At 44.9% G+C, this 21,973-nt stretch overlaps 1 protein-coding gene across 4 annotated transcripts in view; it reads right to left on the reverse strand.

Annotated features, from left to right (window-relative positions):
- Positions 1-3,547: 3,547 nt before the first annotated feature.
- LOC142296261 (uncharacterized) overlaps positions 3,548-21,973 on the reverse strand; it is a 321,619-nt gene continuing 303,193 nt past the window's right edge. For 3 of the 4 annotated variants that reach the window (XM_075339664.1, XM_075339635.1, XM_075339654.1), the window contains one exon: positions 3,671-3,777. In XM_075339664.1, coding sequence (XP_075195779.1) covers positions 3,754-3,777 — 24 coding nt within the window. In that variant the 3' untranslated portion in view covers positions 3,671-3,753. Of the gene's footprint in view, positions 3,778-21,973 lie in introns of all 4 variants that reach the window. The other variant, XM_075339645.1, reaches the window with a different exon arrangement.

Raw genomic sequence — 21,973 nt, forward strand, 5'->3', positions numbered from 1 at the left:
GAGAAGAGAGGGCTTGGGTTCTGGAATATGTTTATGGGGTTCCAGCTGCCATACTGCTAACACCAGCCGCTCGAGAATGGTCCCGCTACCCAGCAGAAGCTGCACCAAAACAAAGGTCTACAAACAGGGCCTGTGACTTGCCCAATCTATGGCGCTGTTATACATGTGGGCGGCTTGGACATATCGATAAAGATTGTCTCCAAAACAGAGGCCGCATGTTTGGAGCCCATCTCAACAGGCGGGGGCAGGTACGCTCGCTAGTGATATCGGTACCGATATCGCAGTGTGTAAAGTACCGTTTAGCTGATCTTTCACTGACTGGTATAAAACAAGAACAGTATAGTCCCCGTCACTTTTATCGACTTACCAGCAATCCGGAAAACGATGTGACCTGATAAGGATCGCTGGTAAGTCGCTGCGAGGTCACTGGTGAGATGTCACACAGTCAGATCTTACCAACGATGCAGTAACAATCAGTGACCTGTATAACAATCTCGGCGGGCGTTGGGACTGTGTTAGGAGGTCGTTGGTAGGCGTCAAACACAGCGATACGTCCTGCCCAGCAGGACATCGCCTTTGAAGAAAATGGTCCTAACCATTCAGCATTGACTAGCGATCTCACAGCAGGGGCCTGATCGCTGGTGTCACACATAACGAGATTGCTGCTGTGTCACGAAAACAGTGACATAGCAACGATCTCGTTAGCGATCTCATGTGTGACGGGGCCTTATGACTGGACATCCAAATGAAAATATCACCAGCAGGAAATGGTAGCAGGGGTAAGGTATTTATAGCCACATCTGTAAGGTGACTCAACAGACAAATAAGTAAATGATAACGCTGTTAACTTAAAAGAACAAAGCAAGGATAACAGATAGTAAACACCCAGAGAAAAGGTGTATCCCCTGTGGCTCAAGGGACAGATAAGATGACCACAAAGCACACCTGAGGTGAGGTCACTGACTTTACTGAGGTCACCTGAGGTCAAGTTACCTATGGTGACAGGTGAAGGGCCATGGGAACCTCCAGCTGTGACTGGAACTAACCTGAGTGATGTCACCGCTGATTGCTCAGCTCATTTATTTTCTGCCTGAAGCTCACAGTGGGCAGTCATCTTCTATGGCACTCGCTGTGAGCTTCAGATGTAGCAGAGCTGGAATCGTCATGAGACCTTGAGTTGTGTGGATTATATCAGACCTGCAGGGGTGTTTTGGGGGTTAATAAAATGGTGAAAGGGTGTTTTTTTTGTATTTTTTTCCAATAAAGGATTTTTTCAGTGCTTGTGTTTATTTATTTTCACTTACAGGTTAGTAATAGGAGAGTCTCATAGACCTTCCCCATCACTAATCTAGGGTTTAGTGGCAGCTGTGAACTGCAATTAACTGCTTATTATGCCAATTGCCACTGCACCAGGGCAATTGGAAAAAGCTGGGTAAAGTTCCGGGACTGTCGCATCTAATGGATGCAGCAATCTTGGGCGGCTGCTGGCTGCTATTTTTAGGCTGGTGGGTGGCCAATAAGCATGGGTGTCTCCATTCTGAAAATACCAGCCCCCCAGCTGTCGGGCTTTATCATGGCTGGGTATTAAATTTGGGGCGGACCGCACTCCGTTTTTTTAAATTATTTATTTAAATAATTCTTTTTTAAAAAGTTGCATGCTGTTCCTCTTATTTTGATACACTACACAGCTATGCTATATCTGTGCTGCGTATCATAATATGGGGGGAGGCTACGCCAATTTTTTAAATTTATTTTTACTGTACGATAGACCCATGGACAGGGTCTGTGATTGGAAGCATCAGACACAATGTCACTCAGTGAGGGGGCACATCTGACTCAAACCAATCACATATGCTGGTGGGCGGGGAAAGCAGTGCATATGCAATGAAGGTAATGAGCAGCCCCCGGAAGTGAATGAGTGCCCATGGGAGCAGTTACAGCTGCACCGGAGTCTCAGTAAGTATAAAGCACTTACTTCATTCTTATTTTCACTACTTTTCCTTTATTTTTTTTATTTCCCAAGTTGCCGGACCCAGATCATTCCCTGATAATTCCAGGCCCTGGTCCGGCACTTGGGTACATTTGAAACTGCGCGGAATCGGGCTTTTACAGTCCAGGTCGACCTGTCACTAATTATGAATCCTGTTTTTATTGCTTTTTTGAATTATGTCTCAGTGAAGTTGCTATCTATATATTAAAACTAGCTGCACTACCTGACTTCACCCAGGTTAATAACTGCTGTTACCAAAATAGAATGTATTAACAAAAATGTATTCTGCACACAAACACCACAAAACAAATAGATATAAATGTAATTATGAAAAGGCAAAAACTAAGCTAATAGAAGCATTCCACAACATATATTTCAACACCACAGATATTCCACACAGATTTAACTAAATTGGCCAAGTAATGTGCTCCATCTGTCTCTTTCCAGATCTGTCTCTTTCCCCGTCTGTCTCTTTCCCCGTCTGTCTCTTTCCCCGTCTGTCTCTTTCCAGGTCTGTCTCTTTCCAGGTCTGTCTCTTTCCAGGTCTGCCTGTCTCTGTCTCATTCTTTGTCTCTATCTCTCTGTTTCTTTCCCCATCTGTCTCTTTCCAGGTCTGTTTCTTTCCCAGGTCTGTCTCTTTCCCCCTCTGTCTCCCCGTCTCTTTATCTGTGTCTTTTCCTGTCTGTCTCTTTCCCTGTCTGCCTGTCTTTGTCTCTATTTCTCTGTCTCTTTCCCCATCTGTCTCTATCAAGGTCTGTGTCTTTCCCCATCTATCTTTGTCTGTCTCTCTGGCTGTCTCCTCCTTCCCTGTCTGCCTGTCTCTGTCCCTGTCTGCATGTCTGTCTGTCTCTTTCCCTATCTGTCTATTTCCAGGTCTGTCTCTTTCGTCATCTGTCTCTGTCTGTCCCTTTCACCGTTTGTCTCTGTCTGTCTCTTTCCCTGTCTGTCTCTTTCTGTCTCTCTCTCTGTCTGTCTCTCTCTGTCTCTCTATCCGTCTCCCCATCGACATCTTATTACCTCACATATAAGCTTCTTATACTATGAATGTCTTTTGTTCCTATAGCAACCACTGACAGCTCCTACTAATAACCTGTAGTTCCAGGCTCCATTTACTTTAATTAAGGCATGCTTTTTGGAGAGTAACTGTAAAGCGTGGGGTTAAATTTTCCTGTGAAAACATAGTCTACGACGTTCCCTGGCTCACATGAGGTGTCTGTGCAAAATTTTGTGATTGTAAATGCGATGGTGCGGATACACTTTTCGTTTCAATTTTTCCCCATTATGTAGATAGGGGCAAAATTGATTGGTAAATTGGAACGTGCGGGGTTAAAATTTCACCTCACAACATAGCCTATGATGCTCTCGGGGTCCAGACGTGTGAGTGTGCAAAATTTTGTGGCTGTAGCTGCAACGATGCAGATGCCAATCCCGGACACACACACACACACACACACACACATTCAGCTTTATATATTAGATTATATTTTGTAACATTGATATAGACTTACATTCCTGGAATTGTATCAGTATCCAAAATTTATTGCAAAACTTGACTGAACAAAACACTACATGCATGCTATGAAGGAGATAATTAGGGTGTACATATGACAATAGCCTTAAAGTAACATTGTAGCTGAAGGTATGTAACTAAACATAACTAATATAATGCTATAATGTGCCAAGTGTTCAAAATATCATGATAATCTTCCTAAAATATGAAATTTCCAATATCATAGTCTTAAAATAGTTTTTCCAAATGCTTCTTAGTGTTGTCTTTGATGCACAGTCTAAAATAAAAAAAATAGAAAATTGATTAGATATAAATAAATTAATATTTCCTTACATTACAATTAAAACAAGAGAAGTTTGATGTATTATAATATTAAGAAAAGCATACGTACAATGAGGCTTAATATTGAATCAATAATAACATACAAATTTGATAACTATAATTTTTTACTAAAGAAAAAAAATCTAGCTTGAAATCAGCATTCTGAACTTTCTGAGTTATTTTGTTATCTCTCTGCAGTGGTAAAATAGGTATATTTTTAATCACATGGGTTATACAGATTTTTGCTGTTAGCTGAGTTTGTACCTGCTTGCTTATCATACATTATATATGCATAACTTGAAGTCTGTGATTGATTGAGTTTTTTTGCAATGTTTATTTTCATCCAGGAACTTTAGTTCAAGTAATGTATGTATAGACCCAAAGAGCTAACTATTAAGTAATTCTAATTAAGTCACCTCATGAATCTACAAGTAATTGATTCACGGGGTGTACTTTATTGTTTACACACTGTTTGTGCATTTTGGCCAAGTTTTTGTTAGATAATGACACGATGTAAATACGACTTGCATTAAAGTTTATGGCAAGTGTTCCGCAGACGACTTGGGGCTAACAACATAAAAGCAAATGCATTTGGAAACACGTGATTGTGCATTGCAAGTCACAATGCGACATCCTAAGAAATCTTCAGATGTGATGTTACATAACGACATAGAATTTTAATTGTCACACAAAATGTGTGGTCCTAGCTTGACCCATGACTTACTATGTCCGTTATGGGTTGTGTCCCTGCGTGTGAGCCTGCATCTTTCCCTGCACATGTCGAGTGATCTAATTAGGTACCTCTAACAGCCGTGAGTGGATCGGAGATCTGCCCGCAGCTGTTAACCAGTTAAATCCCACTGTCAGTCTCTGACAGCGTGATCCAACACTCGCCGGAGGGGAGAGCATCATTTTCCACTCACATCAGTGTGCCTGTGATGCTACCACGGGGTGCCGATGGGTTATCATGATAGCTAGGGATCAGCTATTGACTCTGTGTCTGTCATTATGATCCTCCAGTGAATGCCGTCTGCGAGCCGGCGTTCATAGATGATTCATAGATGATCATTTCAGCTGTACAAAGCAGTGATGATGCACTGCTCTAAATAGCAAAAACAATCAGACGATCGCAGCGTCAAGACACTAAGGAAACTAGTACAAACAGTAAAAAGTAAAAAAAAAAGTTAAAAATTATTGAGGAAAAAAAACACAAAAGAAATACAAAATACACTTATTTCATACTGCTGCATTCAGAAATATCTGATCTATCAAAATATAAAATAATTTAATTTGATTAGTAAACAGCATAAAAATCAAATTGCCAAAATTGCAGTTTTTTGGCCTCTGTAACAACAGAAAAAAATATAAAACAAGACAGTAAAAACACTGTATAAGCCCCAAAATAATATAAAAAAAACAACAGTTCATGGTGCAAAAAGCAAGCCCTCACACAGCTGCATATTCCAATAATTTAAAACGTTATGGCTAGAGATGAGCCACCCCCCTAGAGTTCGAGTTCAGTTCAGTTCGTCGAACGGTGCCCCGTTCGATGAGCCGTTCGACGAACCTCTCGAACCCCATTGAAAACAATGGGAGGCAATCACAAACACATAAAAACACATTATAAATGTACACATACAGTTAAATAAACATTGCCATAACACTTACCGGTGCCCGCGATGCGTCCTGCACTCTGTCTCCCGCAGCTTTTCCATCGGTAATCGCTGCGTCCTCCCGTTAACCAGCAGTGATGACAGGACCTATCGTGATGTCAAAATAGCCATGTGACCAGTCACGTGTCTATTATCTCATTGGCTACAGACTGGTCACATGGCTAGATGTCATGTCCTGTCCTAGGTCCTGTCAGTGCATCTCTCCAGTACGCGGTGATCGTTTGTGTATCTCCGTGTACCGGCGACATGCTCTGGCACACGGACGACTCCCCGTTCCTGCATGGGGCGCTCTTTACAGAGTCAGCCCACATGCAAGGACTATAAATAATAAGGAATAACGTTTGGAACACCATTCTAAGTCTGAACTGGGTGCAAAAAACCTAAAAAAACATCACTATGGGGAGATAAGGTATGCACACCAGTGACTATGTAAGGGGAATACATGAAATAGCAGAAACTGCTGTGTGAATACTGACTTGAAAAATCCAATACCTATATGTAAGAGTGAAAATGTGAAAAATGGAATCTGCATTACTGCCATGAACATATGAATAAAGAGAAATTTAGCTACTGAATTGATCAATGCAATAGAGCCCCAACACTACGCCAAAGTATTTCTCTACGTTGGGGTCCCTAGCTTGTGTGTGTCCTCTCATGCAGTTAAAAAACTTACCGTGTATGGGAAGCTGAGACCCAGGCTATTTATGCGTATGATATGGATTGGCAATAGGTGTGGTTGGGGAGGGTTCACAAACGAAAAACTACTAACAATAAGGAATAACGTTTGGAACACCATTCTAAGTCTGAACTGGGTGTAAAAACCTAAAAAAACATCACTATGGGGAGATAAGGTATGCACACCAGTGACTATGTAAAGGGAATACATGAAATAGCAGAAACTGCTGTGTGAATACTGACTTGAAAAATCCAATAGCTATATGTAAGAGTGAAAATGTGAAAAATGGAATCTGCATTACTGCCATGAACATATGAATAAAGAGAAATTTAGCTACTGAATTGATCAATGCAATAGAGCCCCAACACTACGCCAAAGTATTTCTCTACGTTGGGGTCCCTAGCTTGTGTGTGTCCTCTCATGCAGTTAAAAAACTTACCGTGTATGGGAAGCTGAGACCCCGGCTATTTATGCGTCTGATATGGTTTGGCACTAGGTGTGGTTGGGGAGGGTTCACAAACGAAAAACTACTAACAATAAGTAATGGCAGTAATGCAGATTCCATTTTTCACATTTTCACTCTTACATATAGCTATTGGATTTTTCAAGTCAGTATTCACACAGCAGTTTCTGCTATTTCATGTATTCCCCTTACATAGTCACTGGTGTGCATACCTTATCTCCCCATAGTGATGTTTTTTTAGGTTTTTGCACCCAGTTCAGACTTAGAATGGTGTTCCAAACGTTATTCCTTATTGTTAGTAGATTTTCGTTTGTGAACCCTCCCCAACCACACCTATTGTCAATCCATATCATACGCATAAATAGCCTGGGTCTCAGCTTCCCATACACGGTAAGTTTTTTAACTGCATGAGAGGACACACACAAGCTAGGGACCCCAACGTAGAGAAATACTTTGGCGTAGTGTTGGGGCTCTATTGCATTGATCAATTCAGTAGCTAAATTTCTCTTTATTCATATGTTCATGGCAGTAATGCAGATTCCATTTTTCACATTTTCACTCTTACATATAGCTATTGGATTTTTCAAGTCAGTATTCACACAGCAGTTTCTGCTATTTCATGTATTCCCCTTACATAGTCACTGGTGTGCATACCTTATCTCCCCATATACACACATGCAAGGACTGGCTGTCACAGCCGATGAATAGCGGCATCGGGAATCATGTGATCGGAGCACCGTTGCTATGGTAACCCGGCTGTGAGCAGTGAAGTCACCGCTAACAGCTGGCAGTCTGTGGTCACTCTCACTGAGTGATTTCTGCACGGGGCAGCAGCGTCTTTCTCCCATGCAGTGAAGCCTGATGTAGCAGAGCTGCATGGGTTGAAGGAGAAAGAAGACAGAAGAGTAGGATCGTGGAGGGCTGACAGGGAGTAATAAACATGGAGTCTCTAAGTGTGTCTGTGTATTTATTTCTATTAAAGTATTTTTTCTCTGTGTGGTGTCTTTTTTTTAACCCTTTACTGGAGATTCTTAATGGCCGGGTCAAACTTGCCTGACATTAAGAATCTCTGGCTTAATACTAGTTAGTAAAACAAAGCTAGTATTATCTCATAATTACCCAGCGAGCCACCGTCACCAGGGCAGCTGGAAGAGTTGGATAGAGCGCCAGATGATGCCGCTTCTATGAGAGCGCCATTTTCTGGGGTGGCTGCGGACTGCAATTCGCAGCAGAGGCGCCCAGAAACCTCGGGCTAACCTGTGCTGCGGATTCCAATCCCCAGCTGCCTAGTTGTACCCGGCTGGACACAAAAATGGGGCGAAGCCTACGTCGTTTTTTTTTTTTAAATTACTTCATGAAATTCATGAAATAATTAAAAAAAGGGCTTCCCTATATTTTTAGTTCCCAGCCGGGTACAATAGGCAGCTGGGGGTTGGGGGCAGCCCGTACCTGCCTGCTGTACCTGGCTAGCATACAGAAATATGGCGAAGCTCACATCATTTTTTTTTTTTTAGTTTTTTGGGAAAAAAAATATAAAATGCTTCCCTTGATTTTCCATTGACAGTGAAGGTAACACCAAGCAGTGGGGGTTAGCAGCTAGTAGCTGCTTGGATTACCCTTATCTAGCAATACAAAAAATGCAGCGGGAGCCCATATATATTTTTTTATTATTTATTTAAATAGCTAAAAAAAAATGGGCTTCTCTGTATTTTGATTGCCTGACATGACAGTGCTGTAAAAATAAATCATTAAAAAAAATGACGTAGTGCCCCATGGTATTTTTGATTCTCAGCGCAGTTAAAGCAGACAGCAACGGGTTCCCACCCCCATCCCTGGTGTTACCTTGGCTGGCAATCAAAATACAGGGAAGCCCATTCATTTTTTTAATTTAAAACAATAGTTTTAAAAAAAAATGACGTGGGGTCCCCCATTTTTGATAGCCAGCTAGGGTAAAGCAGACTGCTGTAGCCTGAAAACCACAGCTGGCAGCTTTACCGTAGTTGGGGATCCAATGGGGAGGTCACCCCAGGCTCTTTTTTATAATTATTTTATAAATAATAATAATTACAAAAAAAAGTAGGGTCCCCCCCAAATTGGATCACCAGCCAAGGTAAAGCGGACAGCTGTGGTCTGGTATTCTCAGGGTGGGAAGGTCCATAGTTATTGGAACTTCACAGCCTAAAAATAGCAGGCTGCAGGCACCCCAGAAGTGGCGCATCCACTAGATGCGCCAATCCTGGCGCTTCACCCCAGCTCATCCCGTGCTCTGGTGTAGTGGCAAACGGGGTAATAAATGGGGTTGATACTAGCTGTAAGGTCACCTGACATCAAGCCCAGCAGTTTGTGATGTTATGGTGTCTATCAGATACCCGACATCACAAACTGTCAGTACTAACAAAAAAAATAGACAAAAAATGTATTTCAAAAACACTCCCCAAAACATTTCCTCTTTCACCAGTTTATTGTAAGGAAAAAAAATAAGGGGGTCCCACGATGACTTTGGACCGTCTAGAATATGGGAGGGACACGCTCGTATCCCCCATTTTCTAGGAGTGCAGACCCTCCATGTCAAGAGTGTGGGTGCAATGAATCTGCACCCACTCTCCCCGGGTCCACAGCAGCAGAGTCCATGTCGTAACTGTTGCTACCAAAGCTGCCTAGCCCTGCTCATGAGGTAAGGGCATGCCTAATCAGGAGAACTATTCTACATTTCCAAATATTGGTATTTGCTGATATTATTGCTATTCCACCTACTCTATATATTGAGGATAGGATCTTGGAGATGGAATACCCCTTTAAGTCCAGTTATCCAGCTGAATGAATACTAAACAACAGAGCTCGCTATTTAGACATGTTTTCTTGTGGCGTATAATAGACTCTCATGTTTGGTAGTCGTTCAGCAGGGCAACTATAAAATCAAATACCTCCTTTTGGAAATGTAGTATAGCTCTCCTCATTAACTATGTTCCTTACCTCATGAGCAGGGCATTGCAGTAGCTTACAGATGCATTGTTACCACCACTCACTGTGTCTGAACACAGGAAGCTGAGCTGACAGCCGCTCTGTGCATGCGGCAGTGTCTATTGTGAAGGAGTGGGCCGCGGGGGATCAACGCTGCACAGATACCATATGACACCGGGGAACACCGGTGGGGTTATAGGGGGTGACCTAGCAGGGCCTGGGGAGGAGTTTTCTGTTGCATGTGTCATGGCACATGTGACAGAAATCAGAGGAGTAGGGTGAATGCGGCCGGCACGCTGCTGTGCGCGCGGCCATCTTGGATTTCCGGGAGGGGGTCAGGGGGGCACTTTGGCAACACCGGGGGACCGGAGGGGACCGGGGAGGAGATTTATTTCCCATCTGACATGTTTGTTCATGCCAGATGGGAGATAAATAATTTTTACCGGCGCTGTCATTTACTGTAACGTGATTATCGGTATATGGTGTATACCGGTGATCACGAGTAGAGATGAGCGAACCGTTCGCGGTTCGGCTCGAGGTTGGTTCGCCGAACGGACCTCCCGTTCGAGTTCGGTTCGTCGAACGTTCGACGAACCGAACTCGAACTGCATAGGAAACAATGGCAGGCAATCACAAACACAGAAAAACACCTAGAAAACACCCTCAAAGGTGTCCTAAAGGTGACAAACAACTCAAACACATTGGAAAGTGACAAGGACATATACTCATGCGAAAACAAAACAGCTGGACAAGGAAAAAGAGGAGGACACACAGATATAGGCATGGCACGCCCTTCTAAAATCATGTAAAACACCGCAAGGTGACTCCAAGCGGAGTCTCCCTTTTTTCCAAAAATTGGGCCACACACACACCCACCCCTTCAGTGGCAGCACTTGTGCCCCAGTTGTACACTTCACAGCTACATTTGCATCAAGCACATTCAAAAATACGCCATTCTTATCCGTCCCCAGGATGACACCGGGGTAGGTAGCAAAGTCTTTCCTGATCCCAGCTCTGTTCATCTTGGCTTCTTTTAAAAACACAGCAAGCAAGGGTTACTCCAAGCGGAGTCTCCCTTTTTTCCAAAAATTGGGCCACACAGACACCCACCCCATCAGTGGCAGCACTTGGGCCCTAGTTGCAAACAGGATGTTTTGATTTGCATCAAGCACATTCAAAAATACGCCATTCTTATCCGTCCCCAGGATGACACCGGGGTACGTAGATAAAGTCTTTGCTGATCCATGACTTGTTCATCTTGGCTTCTTTTAAAAACAATGTAAGCAAGGGTTACTCCAAGCGGAGTCTCCCTTTTTTTCCAAAAATTGGGCCACACAGACACCCACCCCATCAGTGGCAGCACTTGGGCCCTAGTTGCAAACAGGATGTTTTGATTTGCATCAAGCACATTCAAAAATACGCCATTCTTATCCGTCCCCAGGATGACACCGGGGTAGGTAGCAAAGTCTTTCCTGATCCCAGCTCTGTTCATCTTGGCTTCTTTTAAAAACACAGCAAGCAAGGGTTACTCCAAGCGGAGTCTCCCTTTTTTCCAAAAATTGGGCCACACAGACACCCACCCCATCAGTGGCAGCACTTGGGCCCTAGTTGCAAACAGGATGTTTTGATTTGCATCAAGCACATTCAAAAATACGCCATTCTTATCCGTCCCCAGGATGACACCGGGGTACGTAGATAAAGTCTTTGCTGATCCATGACTTGTTCATCTTGGCTTCTTTTAAAAACAATGTAAGCAAGGGTTACTCCAAGCGGAGTCTCCCTTTTTTTCCAAAAATTGGGCCACACAGACACCCACCCCATCAGTGGCAGCACTTGGGCCCTAGTTGCAAACAGGATGTTTTGATTTGCATCAAGCACATTCAAAAATACGCCATTCTTATCCGTCCCCAGGATGACACCGGGGTAGGTAGCAAAGTCTTTCCTGATCCCAGCTCTGTTCATCTTGGCTTCTTTTAAAAACACAGCAAGCAAGGGTTACTCCAAGCGGAGTCTCCCTTTTTTCCAAAAATTGGGCCCACACACACCCACCCCTTCCGTGGCAGCAGTTGTGCCCCAGTTGTACACTTCACAGCTAGATTTGCATCAAGCACATTCAAAAATACGCCATTCTTATCCGTCCCCAGGATGACACCGGGGTAGGTAGCAAAGTCTTTCCTGATCCCAGCTCTGTTCATCTTGGCTTCTTTTAAAAACACAGCAAGCAAGGGTTACTCCAAGCGGAGTCTCCCTTTTTTCCAAAAATTGGGCCACACAGACACCCACCCCATCAGTGGCAGCACTTGGGCCCTAGTTGCAAACAGGATGTTTTGATTTGCATCAAGCACATTCCAAATCCACAAGCATTTACTCTCCCCAGGATGACACAGGGGTAGTAAATTCCTTCTGGATCCATGACTTGTTCATTTTGATGAACGTCAGTCTGTCCACATTGTCACTGGACAGACGCGTGCGCTTATCTGTCAGCACACACCCAGCAGCACTGAATACACGTTCAGAGACAACGCTGGCAGCTGGACACGACAAAATCTCCAAGGCGTAACTGGAGAGCTCTGGCCATTTTTCTATGTTTGAAGCCCAAAAGGAGCAAGGCTCCAGTTGCACAGTCATGGCATCGATGTTCATTTGGAGATACTCCTGTATCATCCTCTCCAGCCGTTGAGTATGTGTCAGACTTGTTGTCTCTGGTGGCCTTGCAAAAGAGGGTCTAAAAAAATTATGAAAAGATTCCATAAAATTGCTGTTACCGGCACCAGATACGGTCCTACTGGTACGGGTAGACTGGTGAAGATGACGAGACCGTCCCATGTTTGTCAAGTTACAACTGGGAGATTCCCTCCCTGCACCTGCACGGTTGTTTAGTGGAAAAGCCGAGCTAAGATCGAGTAACAGCTTCTGCTGATACTCCTGCATACGTGCGTCCCTTTCTATGGCTGGAATTATGTGACAAAATTTGGACTTGTACCGGGGATCTAATAGTGTGGCAATCCAGTAGTCATCATCACTTCTAATTTTGACAATACGACTGTCATGTTGGAGGTAGTGCAACAAGAAGGCACTCATGTGTCTTGCGCAGCCATGCGGACCAAGTCCACGCTGTGTTTGTGGCATAGAGGTGCTAACCGTTCTTTCTTCCTCTGACATCTCCCCCCAACCTCTTTCAACTGAAATTTGACCAAGGTCTCCCTCATCCGCTGAGTCTTCCATGTCCATGGACAGTTCGTCCTCCATTTCTTCATGTTCTCCTGCACCTTGCTCAACATTTCGCCTGCTACTATGCGCCCTTGTCGATCCCTGTTCCCCATGGTCCCATGCCTGCTGCGTTGGTGATGATGAACGTCTGGATCTTGGTGATGTTGTTGTCCCTTGCACATATGAATCCTCCTGTAGTTCCTCCCCTTCATGTTGTCCCACCCCCTGACTCCGAATAGTGTTTAGCGTGTGCTCCAGCATGTAAATGACTGGAATCGTCATGCTGATAATGGCATTGTCAGAGCTAAACATATTCGTCGCCATGTCGAAACTGTGCAGAAGGGTGCATAGGTCCTTGATCTGAGACCACTCCATCAGGGTGATCTGCCCCACCTCTGCATCTCGTTGGCCCAGGCTATACGTCATGACGTATTGCACCAGGGCTCTGCGGTGCTGCCACAGTCGCTGTAACATGTGTAGAGTTGAATTCCAGCGTGTCGCCACATCGCATTTCAGGCGATGAACCGGCAGGCCGAAAGACTTCTGGAGCGATGCAAGTCGCTCAGCTGCGGCGCTTGAACGCCGGAAGTGAGCAGACAGTTTTCGTGCCCTGTTCAGAAGGCCATCTAGGCCGGGATAGTGTGTTAAAAATTGCTGCACGACAAGGTTCAACACGTGAGCCATACAAGGTACGTGTGTCACCTTGCCCAGGCGAAGGGCCGCACCCAGGTTTGCAGCATTGTCGCACACGGCCTTACCAGGCTGCAGGTTGAGTGGAGACAACCATTTATTAAACTCGGACCGCAGAGCTGACCACAACTCCTCAGCTGTGTGACTCTTATTACCAAGACATGTCAAGCTAAAGACCGCCTGATGCCGTTGCGCTCGGCTGCCAGCATAGTAATGAGGCGTGCGTGATTCCTTCTGCGCAGTGAGAACGCTGGTGGCCTGACCAGGCAGGCTTGGGGCGGAGGTGGAGGACCCAGATGAGGTGGAGGATGCAGAAGCTGTGGCGGAACTTGGACAGACAGAGGATTGACACACAAGTCGTGGGGACGGCAAGACTTGTGCAGCAGACCCTTCACCATCTATCACCATAGTTACCCAGTGCCCAGTCAGCGACATGTAACGTCCCTGTCCATGCTTACTGGTCCAAGTATCGGTGGTGAAATGCACCCGTTCACACACAGAGTTTCTCAAGGAAGCGGTGATGTTGTGTGCGACATGCTGGTGTAGCGCGGGCACACCTTTCTTAGAGAAGTAGTGGCGACTAGGCATCTGGTACTGGGGCACAGCGACAGACATAAGGTCTCTAAAATCCTGTGTGTCCACTAGGCGGAAAGGCAGCATTTCGGTAGCCAACAGCTTACAGAGGGATAGAGTCAACCTCTTAGCTTTGTCATGGGTCGGAGGAAGTGGCCTTTTATTTGACCACATCTGAGGGACAGAGATCTGGCTGCTGTGTGTAGACGGTGTTGAGTAGGGTGTCCCTGGAAAAATGCAGGTTTGTGAGGAAAGTGCAGGCGGAGACATGATGTTGCCTTCATCCAACGTTGGTGCTATCGATGTCTGAGAGAGCTGTACACACTCACTTGTTTCCCCTTCCAAACCAACTGACGACCTTACAAGCAAACTGCCTGTTGCGGTTACAGTGGTGGAAGTTTTGCGTGGAAAAACAGGTGTGACAGCTGTCCCCACAGTCCTAGAAGATGAAGAGCGCGCGGATGCACTGGAAGGGGCGGGCGGTGGATGGTTCGCTCCGCTAGCCGGCATTGCAGCACGGTGAGCTTCCCACCGGGACTTATGATATTTATTCATGTGACGATTCATGGAAGAAGTTGTCAAACTGCTGAGGTTTTGACCTCTACTAACAGAATCATGACAAATGTTACATATCACATGAGTTGGGCGATCTTTTTCGATGTGAAAAAAGGCCCAGGCTAGGCAAGGCTTAGAGGCCATGCGACCTGTTGATCCACCCCGAATAATGCTCATAGGCAGAGTGGTGGCTGAGGATGCAGTTGTAGACGTGCTACCAGTGCTCCGACTCTGTCCAGGAAGGCGCAAGGTAACTTCGTCGTCGGTTGCATCCTCCTCCACCGCCTCTGTTGACCTCCTCGAGTGCCTGACTGGGGGTTGACAGTAGGTGGGATCTAGAACGTCATCATCAATTGTTGTGTTTGCACTCCCCTCCCCCTCAGACCGAGCCTCTTCTTGCCCTGACCGAATATTTAAGTTGTCATCCCAATCGGGTATCTGCGTCTCATCTTCATCAGTATGTTCCTCATTGTCTATAACCACAGGTGTTACAGTTTGTGACAAAGGGTCAACATTATGCTCAGAAACTTGGTCCTCACGGCCTGAATCTGAGTCACAAAGGTTCTGGGCATCACTGCAGACCATTTCCTGTTCTGTACTCACTGTAGCTTGGGAGCAGACCTCTGATTCCCAGGCTATAGTGTGACTGAACAGCTCTGCAGACTCAGCCATCTCAGTTCCACCATACTGTGCAGGGCTGATGGAGACTTCAGAGCTGGGAGAAATCAAGTGTGATTGGGATGACAACTCAGAGGAATGGTGTTTTTTGGATGCGGTACTTGAAGTGGCTGAGAGGGCACTTGTTGGACCACTTGAGATCCATTCAAGCATTTTCCTTTTTTGCCCATCATCTACCTTTGTTCCTCTTGTTCGTGTCCGTAAAAAAGGGAGCACATCGGATTGTCCACAATAAGTAGTAGACATCTTACTTTTGCTAGTAGATGGTCTATCTTCAGCAGATGATAATGGAGCTTTGCCACCTTCCCCACTGACAAAACATTTTTTGCCTTTTCCACCACGCCTTTTCCCCTTTCCACCAGCATCTGTCATTTTGCCACTCATGTTGATTGCGACAAGATTGTGGACTGAAAATGTGGTAGTAAAAATTGAGAGGTGGTGAAGATTGCAGTGGTGGTCTAGCTTTATTAACAGCAGAATAATAAAGAATAAATATCCCTGACAATGTAACTTAGTTATAATTCGTTGGAGTGTGCAACGCAGGCAGACGTGCTGCAAATGTCTTGGCACTAGTGGGACTATAGCAAAGTCCAATAGCCACGTATAGGATGCCACTAGGTACACTGAGTGTTTGCTAGTATAATGGCTTCGTTATAATTTGTTGGAGTGTGCAACGCAGGCAGATGCGCTCTGCAAATGTCTTGGCACTAGTGGGACTATAGCAAAGTCCAATAGCCACGTATAGGATGCCACTAGGTACACTGAGTGTTTGCTAGTATAATGGCTGAGTTTAAAAAACTTGGAGTGTGCAATGCAGGCAGATGTGCTCTGCTAATGTCTTTGCACTAGTGGGACTATAGCAAAGTCCAATAGCCACGTATAGGATGCCACTAGGTACACTGAGTGTTTGCTAGTAAAATTGCTTAGTTTAAAAAACTTGGAGTGTGCAATGCAGGCAGATGTGCTCTGCAAATGTCTTGGCCCTAGTGGGACTATAGCAAAGTCCAATAGCCACGTATAGGATGCCACTAGGTACACTGAGTATGTGCTAGTATAATGGCTTCGTTATAATTAGTTGGAGTGTGCAACGCAGGCAGATGCGCTCTGCAAATGTCTTGGCACTAGTGGGACTATAGCAAAGTCCAATAGCCACGTATAGGATGCCACTAGGTACACTGAGTGTTTGCTAGTATAATGGCTTCGTTATAATTTGTTGTAGTGTGCAACGCAGGCAGATGCGCTCTGCAAATGTCTTGGCACTAGTGGGACTATAGCAAAGTCCAATAGCCACGTATAGGATGCCACTAGGTACACTGAGTGTTTGCTAGTATAATGGCTTCGTTATAATTAGTTGGAGTGTGCAACGCAGGCAGATGCGCTCTGCAAATGTCTTGGCACTAGTGGGACTATAGCAAAGTCCAATAGCCACGTATAGGATGCCACTAGGTACACTGTGTGTTTGCTAGTATAATGGCTGAGTTTAAAAAACTTGGAGTGTGCAATGCAGGCAGATGTGCTCTGCTAATGTCTTTGCACTAGTGGGACTATAGCAAAGTCCAATAGCCACGTATAGGATGCCACTAGGTACACTGAGTGTTTGCTAGTAAAATTGCTTAGTTTAAAAAACTTGGAGTGTGCAATGCAGGCAGATGTGCTCTGCAAATGTCTTGGCCCTAGTGGGACTATAGCAAAGTCCAATAGCCACGTATAGGATGCCACTAGGTACACTGAGTGTGTGCTAGTATAATGGCTTCGTTATAATTAGTTGGAGTGTGCAACGCAGGCAGATGCGCTCTGCAAATGTCTTGGCACTAGTGGGACTATAGCAAAGTCCAATAGCCACGTATAGGATGCCACTAGGTACACTGAGTGTTTGCTAGTATAATGGCTTAGTTAGAATGAGTTGGAGTGTGCAGAGGACAAGAGGGTACAGTGGCAGGATTGTGGTGCTCTGGGTAGAGGAATGGAAGCCTGCCTTTCTATTCCCTCCTAATGGTGAAATGCAGGGAGGAAATCCCTGACCTGGGCTACACAGACGCTGTTGCTGTTTGCAGGACCTGTCACCTATGGCTCTCTGACCCTGCCGGTACGAGCCCTTAAAAGGACTGCTAGAATGTGCTCTCCCTAAGCTGTCTAACGCTGTGTATGCAGCGCATACAGCTGTATCGGCGATAGGACAAAGGACGGAACTGCGACAGTGATGTCTGACACCAAAGACGCAGAAGGCAGATAATGGCGATCGTGAAGAAAATGTCCGGTTTTATAATGCAGGGACATGTGACATGCAGATCCTATCACACATGCCGTTGCTTCTCTGCCTCAAAGTCCACTTAGGTGTGTGTGTGTCTGTGATTGGCTGACATGCTGGCCAGCCCCACAAGACGCGCGCGCTTAGGGAAGGAAGACAAGAAAAAAAAAAAAAAAAATGGCGATCGCCATTATAGAAACAGCAGTGATCTGAAGGCGCTGTTCACGCACACTATACACTGAAATGTGATAATAGTTTGATTCACAGAGTGACTTACACTATTACAGCAGAAACCAAGCTAAGATTTAGCTGTTTTTTGGCTGCTAGAACCGTTCTCGAACGTTTCTAGAACTATCGAGCTTTTGCAAAAAGCTCGAGTTCTAGTTCGATCTAGAACATGCCCCAAAATCACTCGAGCCTAGAACTGGAGAACCACGAACCACGAACCGCGCTCAACTCTAATCACGAGAGCGGGGACCGGAAAAACTGGCCTGAATCATGATCTCCAGGGTCTCAGCTACCCCCTGAAACCCCAGAGATTTTCTGATGCTGGGGGGGCGCTATTCACTTATTTCTGCCTGCTGTTTATAAATGGCAGATCAGAATAAGGCTACATTCACACGACCGATCCGTTTTTGCGGTCTGCAAAAAACGGTCCGTTTTTTTCACGGGTGCATCCGTGTGGCATCCGTTTCCGTTCCGTATACGGTCCGTATGTCATCCGTTTGTCATCCGTGTGCCTTCCGTTTTTTTTGCATGCTGCAAAAAAACTGATTAAGGGAAAATACATAAATTTACCCAGGATCCATAGCTTCAACCTAAATGAGGCGGTCACATGTTCACTCCAGTGCCATTTTCTACTGCTTTTCACAGCGTAGAGCGCTCTGGTGATTTTCTTGTACTTGACACTTCATATCAGTCTTTTCTGTCATTATAATGGCAGAAAGACACATCATGTCCCACTCTCCTGTATTTTATTATTTTGCACCCTTTGGTGCCTTTCATGTGGCACTAAGGGGTGCTTAGCCTTGTATTTAGCCAAAAAATAAATTTAAAAAAAAAAATGACGTAGGGTTCCCCCTTTTTTTGATAGCCAGCTAGGGTAAAGCAGACAGCTGCAGCCTGCAGACTGCAGCTGTCGGCTTCACCTTGGCTGGTAATCCAAAACTGAGGGCACCCCACGTTGTTATTTTAAATTAAATAAATAATTAAAAAAAAAACACGTGGGGTCCCCCCAAAATTGGATCACGAGCCAAGGTAAAGCGGACAGCTGGGGTCTGATATTCTCAGACTAGGGAGGTCCATCGTTATTGGACTCTCCCTAGCCTAAAAATAGCAGGCCGCAGCCGCCCCAGAAGTGGCGCATCCATTAGATTACAGCTAATTACAGCACGCTAAGCAAAACCAAATGTCTATACAAATCTGTAAACAAAGAAGGACAAAGTTAGGGCCGCCCTTACAATATGACGAGGGATTTTTTATAAATAGTGATTTTTCTTTTAAAAGAAAGATGTATAGATAGGCTATGTTCACACATGGCGTTTTTGCAGCGTTTTTTTTATCTTGTGCCAGGATGTCTCCTGGGCGTCATCTGCAATTTTGGTGTGGTTTTGTCGCATTTTTTTATGGCGGCTTTGAAGTGTTTTTTTCCTACAAAGTGGGTTGTTTATATGAGACGCATCTGAAAACCTTCCCAGTAACCATTGGTAACACCCGGGGACTAGGATAATTACATTTACTGGTAAAGGTGGAAAAAGCCTCCCCTGCATATATTAAACATATAAAAGTATGGAGCTATAAATATCACCAAAATATGCAAAATCCATACAAATTTTATTAAATATTAATGCAAACAAACAACTCAATACAATATAAAGTACATTGTGCAGGACTCAAAAAGCTCAGGTGCCTACAAAGTAAATATCAAAATACATAGGGGGAAAAAAAGTATCTCCATTGAGTTATGTACATAGGAACTATTTGACCTTCAATGGTGACATGATTCCCACTAGCATTAAGCCATAAGGTATGTAAAAAAATCATCCAGTACACTCACCCATGATAAACCTAGGTGTTATGTGGCACCATCAAACCCCTACACACCTTTTGCGTGGGCTTACTCAGGGAGTCTGACATATGTCCCATACTTAGTGGTGACAACAAAACCAGGCGCCTTGAACAGGGACCCGCTGATCCAAACGCCTTGCCGCCCCCAGACAAATGGATAACTCAGGACAGCTGCAGCAAAAAGTAAGAAGCCTCATTTTACAACTACCTGAATTTTCCCCTTTGTCCTGATTTCTGTCTCTGTTGGGTAACTGTATCCCAGATCACTCGATATGAAGATAATAAGTGGGACTATTATTGTTAGATAAAGTACCCTACGGAGACCTTGTGTACTGTTTTGAATTCCTGTGTTGAGAATGTATGTTTTGTAAGAAATGTGGAATTGACATTTAACTGGTCATTGGTCCATGGGGTTGGATTGTAGCATTATTGGATTGCGCTTGGTGGAGCCGACATTGATGATAACAAATAGAAGCCTCTTATCGTACAAAGAAAACCCATATGGTTCTGACCCCTACACAGTGGTGCCGTAGGTATTTCATCTGATAAAATAGTCAGGCAGACATAGAAAAAGACCATAGCGAATGGTAGAGTTTCTGTTGGTTTGATCTCTCTAGTGGTGTGTCCTTGTTGAAAACACAAAAGATGTATACTAAAGGACAGACCGACTAAGGTAGAGTTGTTGTCGAAGTGGTGGAAGGAAAGAACTATGTCCAGAAAATGCATAGATGTTGCTCAGTGTCTGGTTGTCTGTTGGGTGGCAGACGTAATTAGTTTTTTTGGAAAAATGTATTGAAGGAGAAGAGGGGGTGTTTAACAGATGTTGGCTTGTTAGAACAGGCTGAGATATGGTGGAAAACTTCTAAATGTGTAACCAGAGGTGAGTTAAGGAAAGAAAAGCATGGAGAAAAGTCTTGTATGCAAAAGTGTGTAACAAAGATAGCAATTATCTCCCTGATGCTCACCAATTGACTCCAAACCCTTACAATGTCTTTGAAGGATGGACATGCTGTATTTTCAGAAATCAGAAACCAGATTGGGTAGAGACCTGCTGTGTATGTGACCCTCCCTGTCAGCACATATCAAGTGATAAACCTCCTACCGCTAAGTCAGGATTATTTCCATTGTAATCATCCCATTACCCATTTGCGTACTATAAGCCCCCAGAGCCAGATCAAACCACTGGAGCACCTCTGGCCAACCACCAGTCTCAACCATGCCCCCCATGAATATAATGCCTGCACTGGATGGGACCAGCATCCCTTCAGGGCATGCACTGACTTCCAGCTCCTAACCTGATATAACCTAAATGGATGCAGCAGGTATACTTCAGTCTTTTGTTGCCATCCGTGATTCAGAAGGACAATTTCTTAGAGTGGCCAGAACATCTCAACCCTTGCTGCTCACCCATAGTGCTTGCCCAGAATGTTACAAGCAGACCTCACAAGTCAGTCTAGGGGACCTGATACTGAAGAGACCCAGAATAGTGTGTGGTGTCTGTGAAATCCTAGTTAAATGCTGGCCATGATGAGTAGACTGCAAGACCCTAAAATGTTTCTCATGCCATTTGTTAGAGAGGTAGAGAAAATAAAAAAGGCCTTTTCCTGTTGTTGTTGGGATTTGGAGGATCTGGTGTCAGTAAAGGGAAGGGATACCTTCTATCCCCTTGTAGGGTGGGGACAATAGTGGCCCCACCCATGGACGATACTTCACTAGATTCAGGAAAACAATATTTGTGAAAACTCATCCAATGGGAGCAGACCAGGTTAGGGGGGCTTTACACACTGCAACATTGCTAGCAATCTCGTTAGCGATGTGAGACACCAGAATGCAGATAAGATTTGCCGAGATCGCACATAGGTCATTTTTTTGTAGCGCCGGTCACATGTGCGATCTCGGCAAATTGTATGTGCGATCTGGCGTCTCACATCACTAATGAGATCGCTAGCAATGTCGCAGCGTGTAAAGCACCCTTTAGTCTCCCTATCAGACACCCTTCATGATATCAAACAGAAAGACAGTAGAAAAGTACTATACCCAACTCTGACAAAGATGGTAACACTAAGGGGTACTTTGCACACTACGACATTGCAAGCCGATGGTAGCGATGCTGAGCGCGATAGTCTGTCGCAGCTGCGATATCTTGTGATAGCTTCCGTAGCGAAAATTATCGCTACGGCAGCTTCACATGCACTTACTTGCCCTGCGACGTCGCTCTGGCCAGCGAACCGCCTCCTTCCTAAGGGGCGGGTCGTGCGGCGTCACAGCGACATCACACGGCAGGCGGCCAATAGAAGCAGGGCGGAGATGAGCGGGAAGTAAACATCCTGCCCACCTCCTTCCTCCCTCATTGCAGCC

Source organism: Anomaloglossus baeobatrachus, chromosome 1, assembly GCF_048569485.1.
Source record: "Anomaloglossus baeobatrachus isolate aAnoBae1 chromosome 1, aAnoBae1.hap1, whole genome shotgun sequence".
Lineage (NCBI taxonomy): Eukaryota > Metazoa > Chordata > Amphibia > Anura > Aromobatidae > Anomaloglossus > Anomaloglossus baeobatrachus.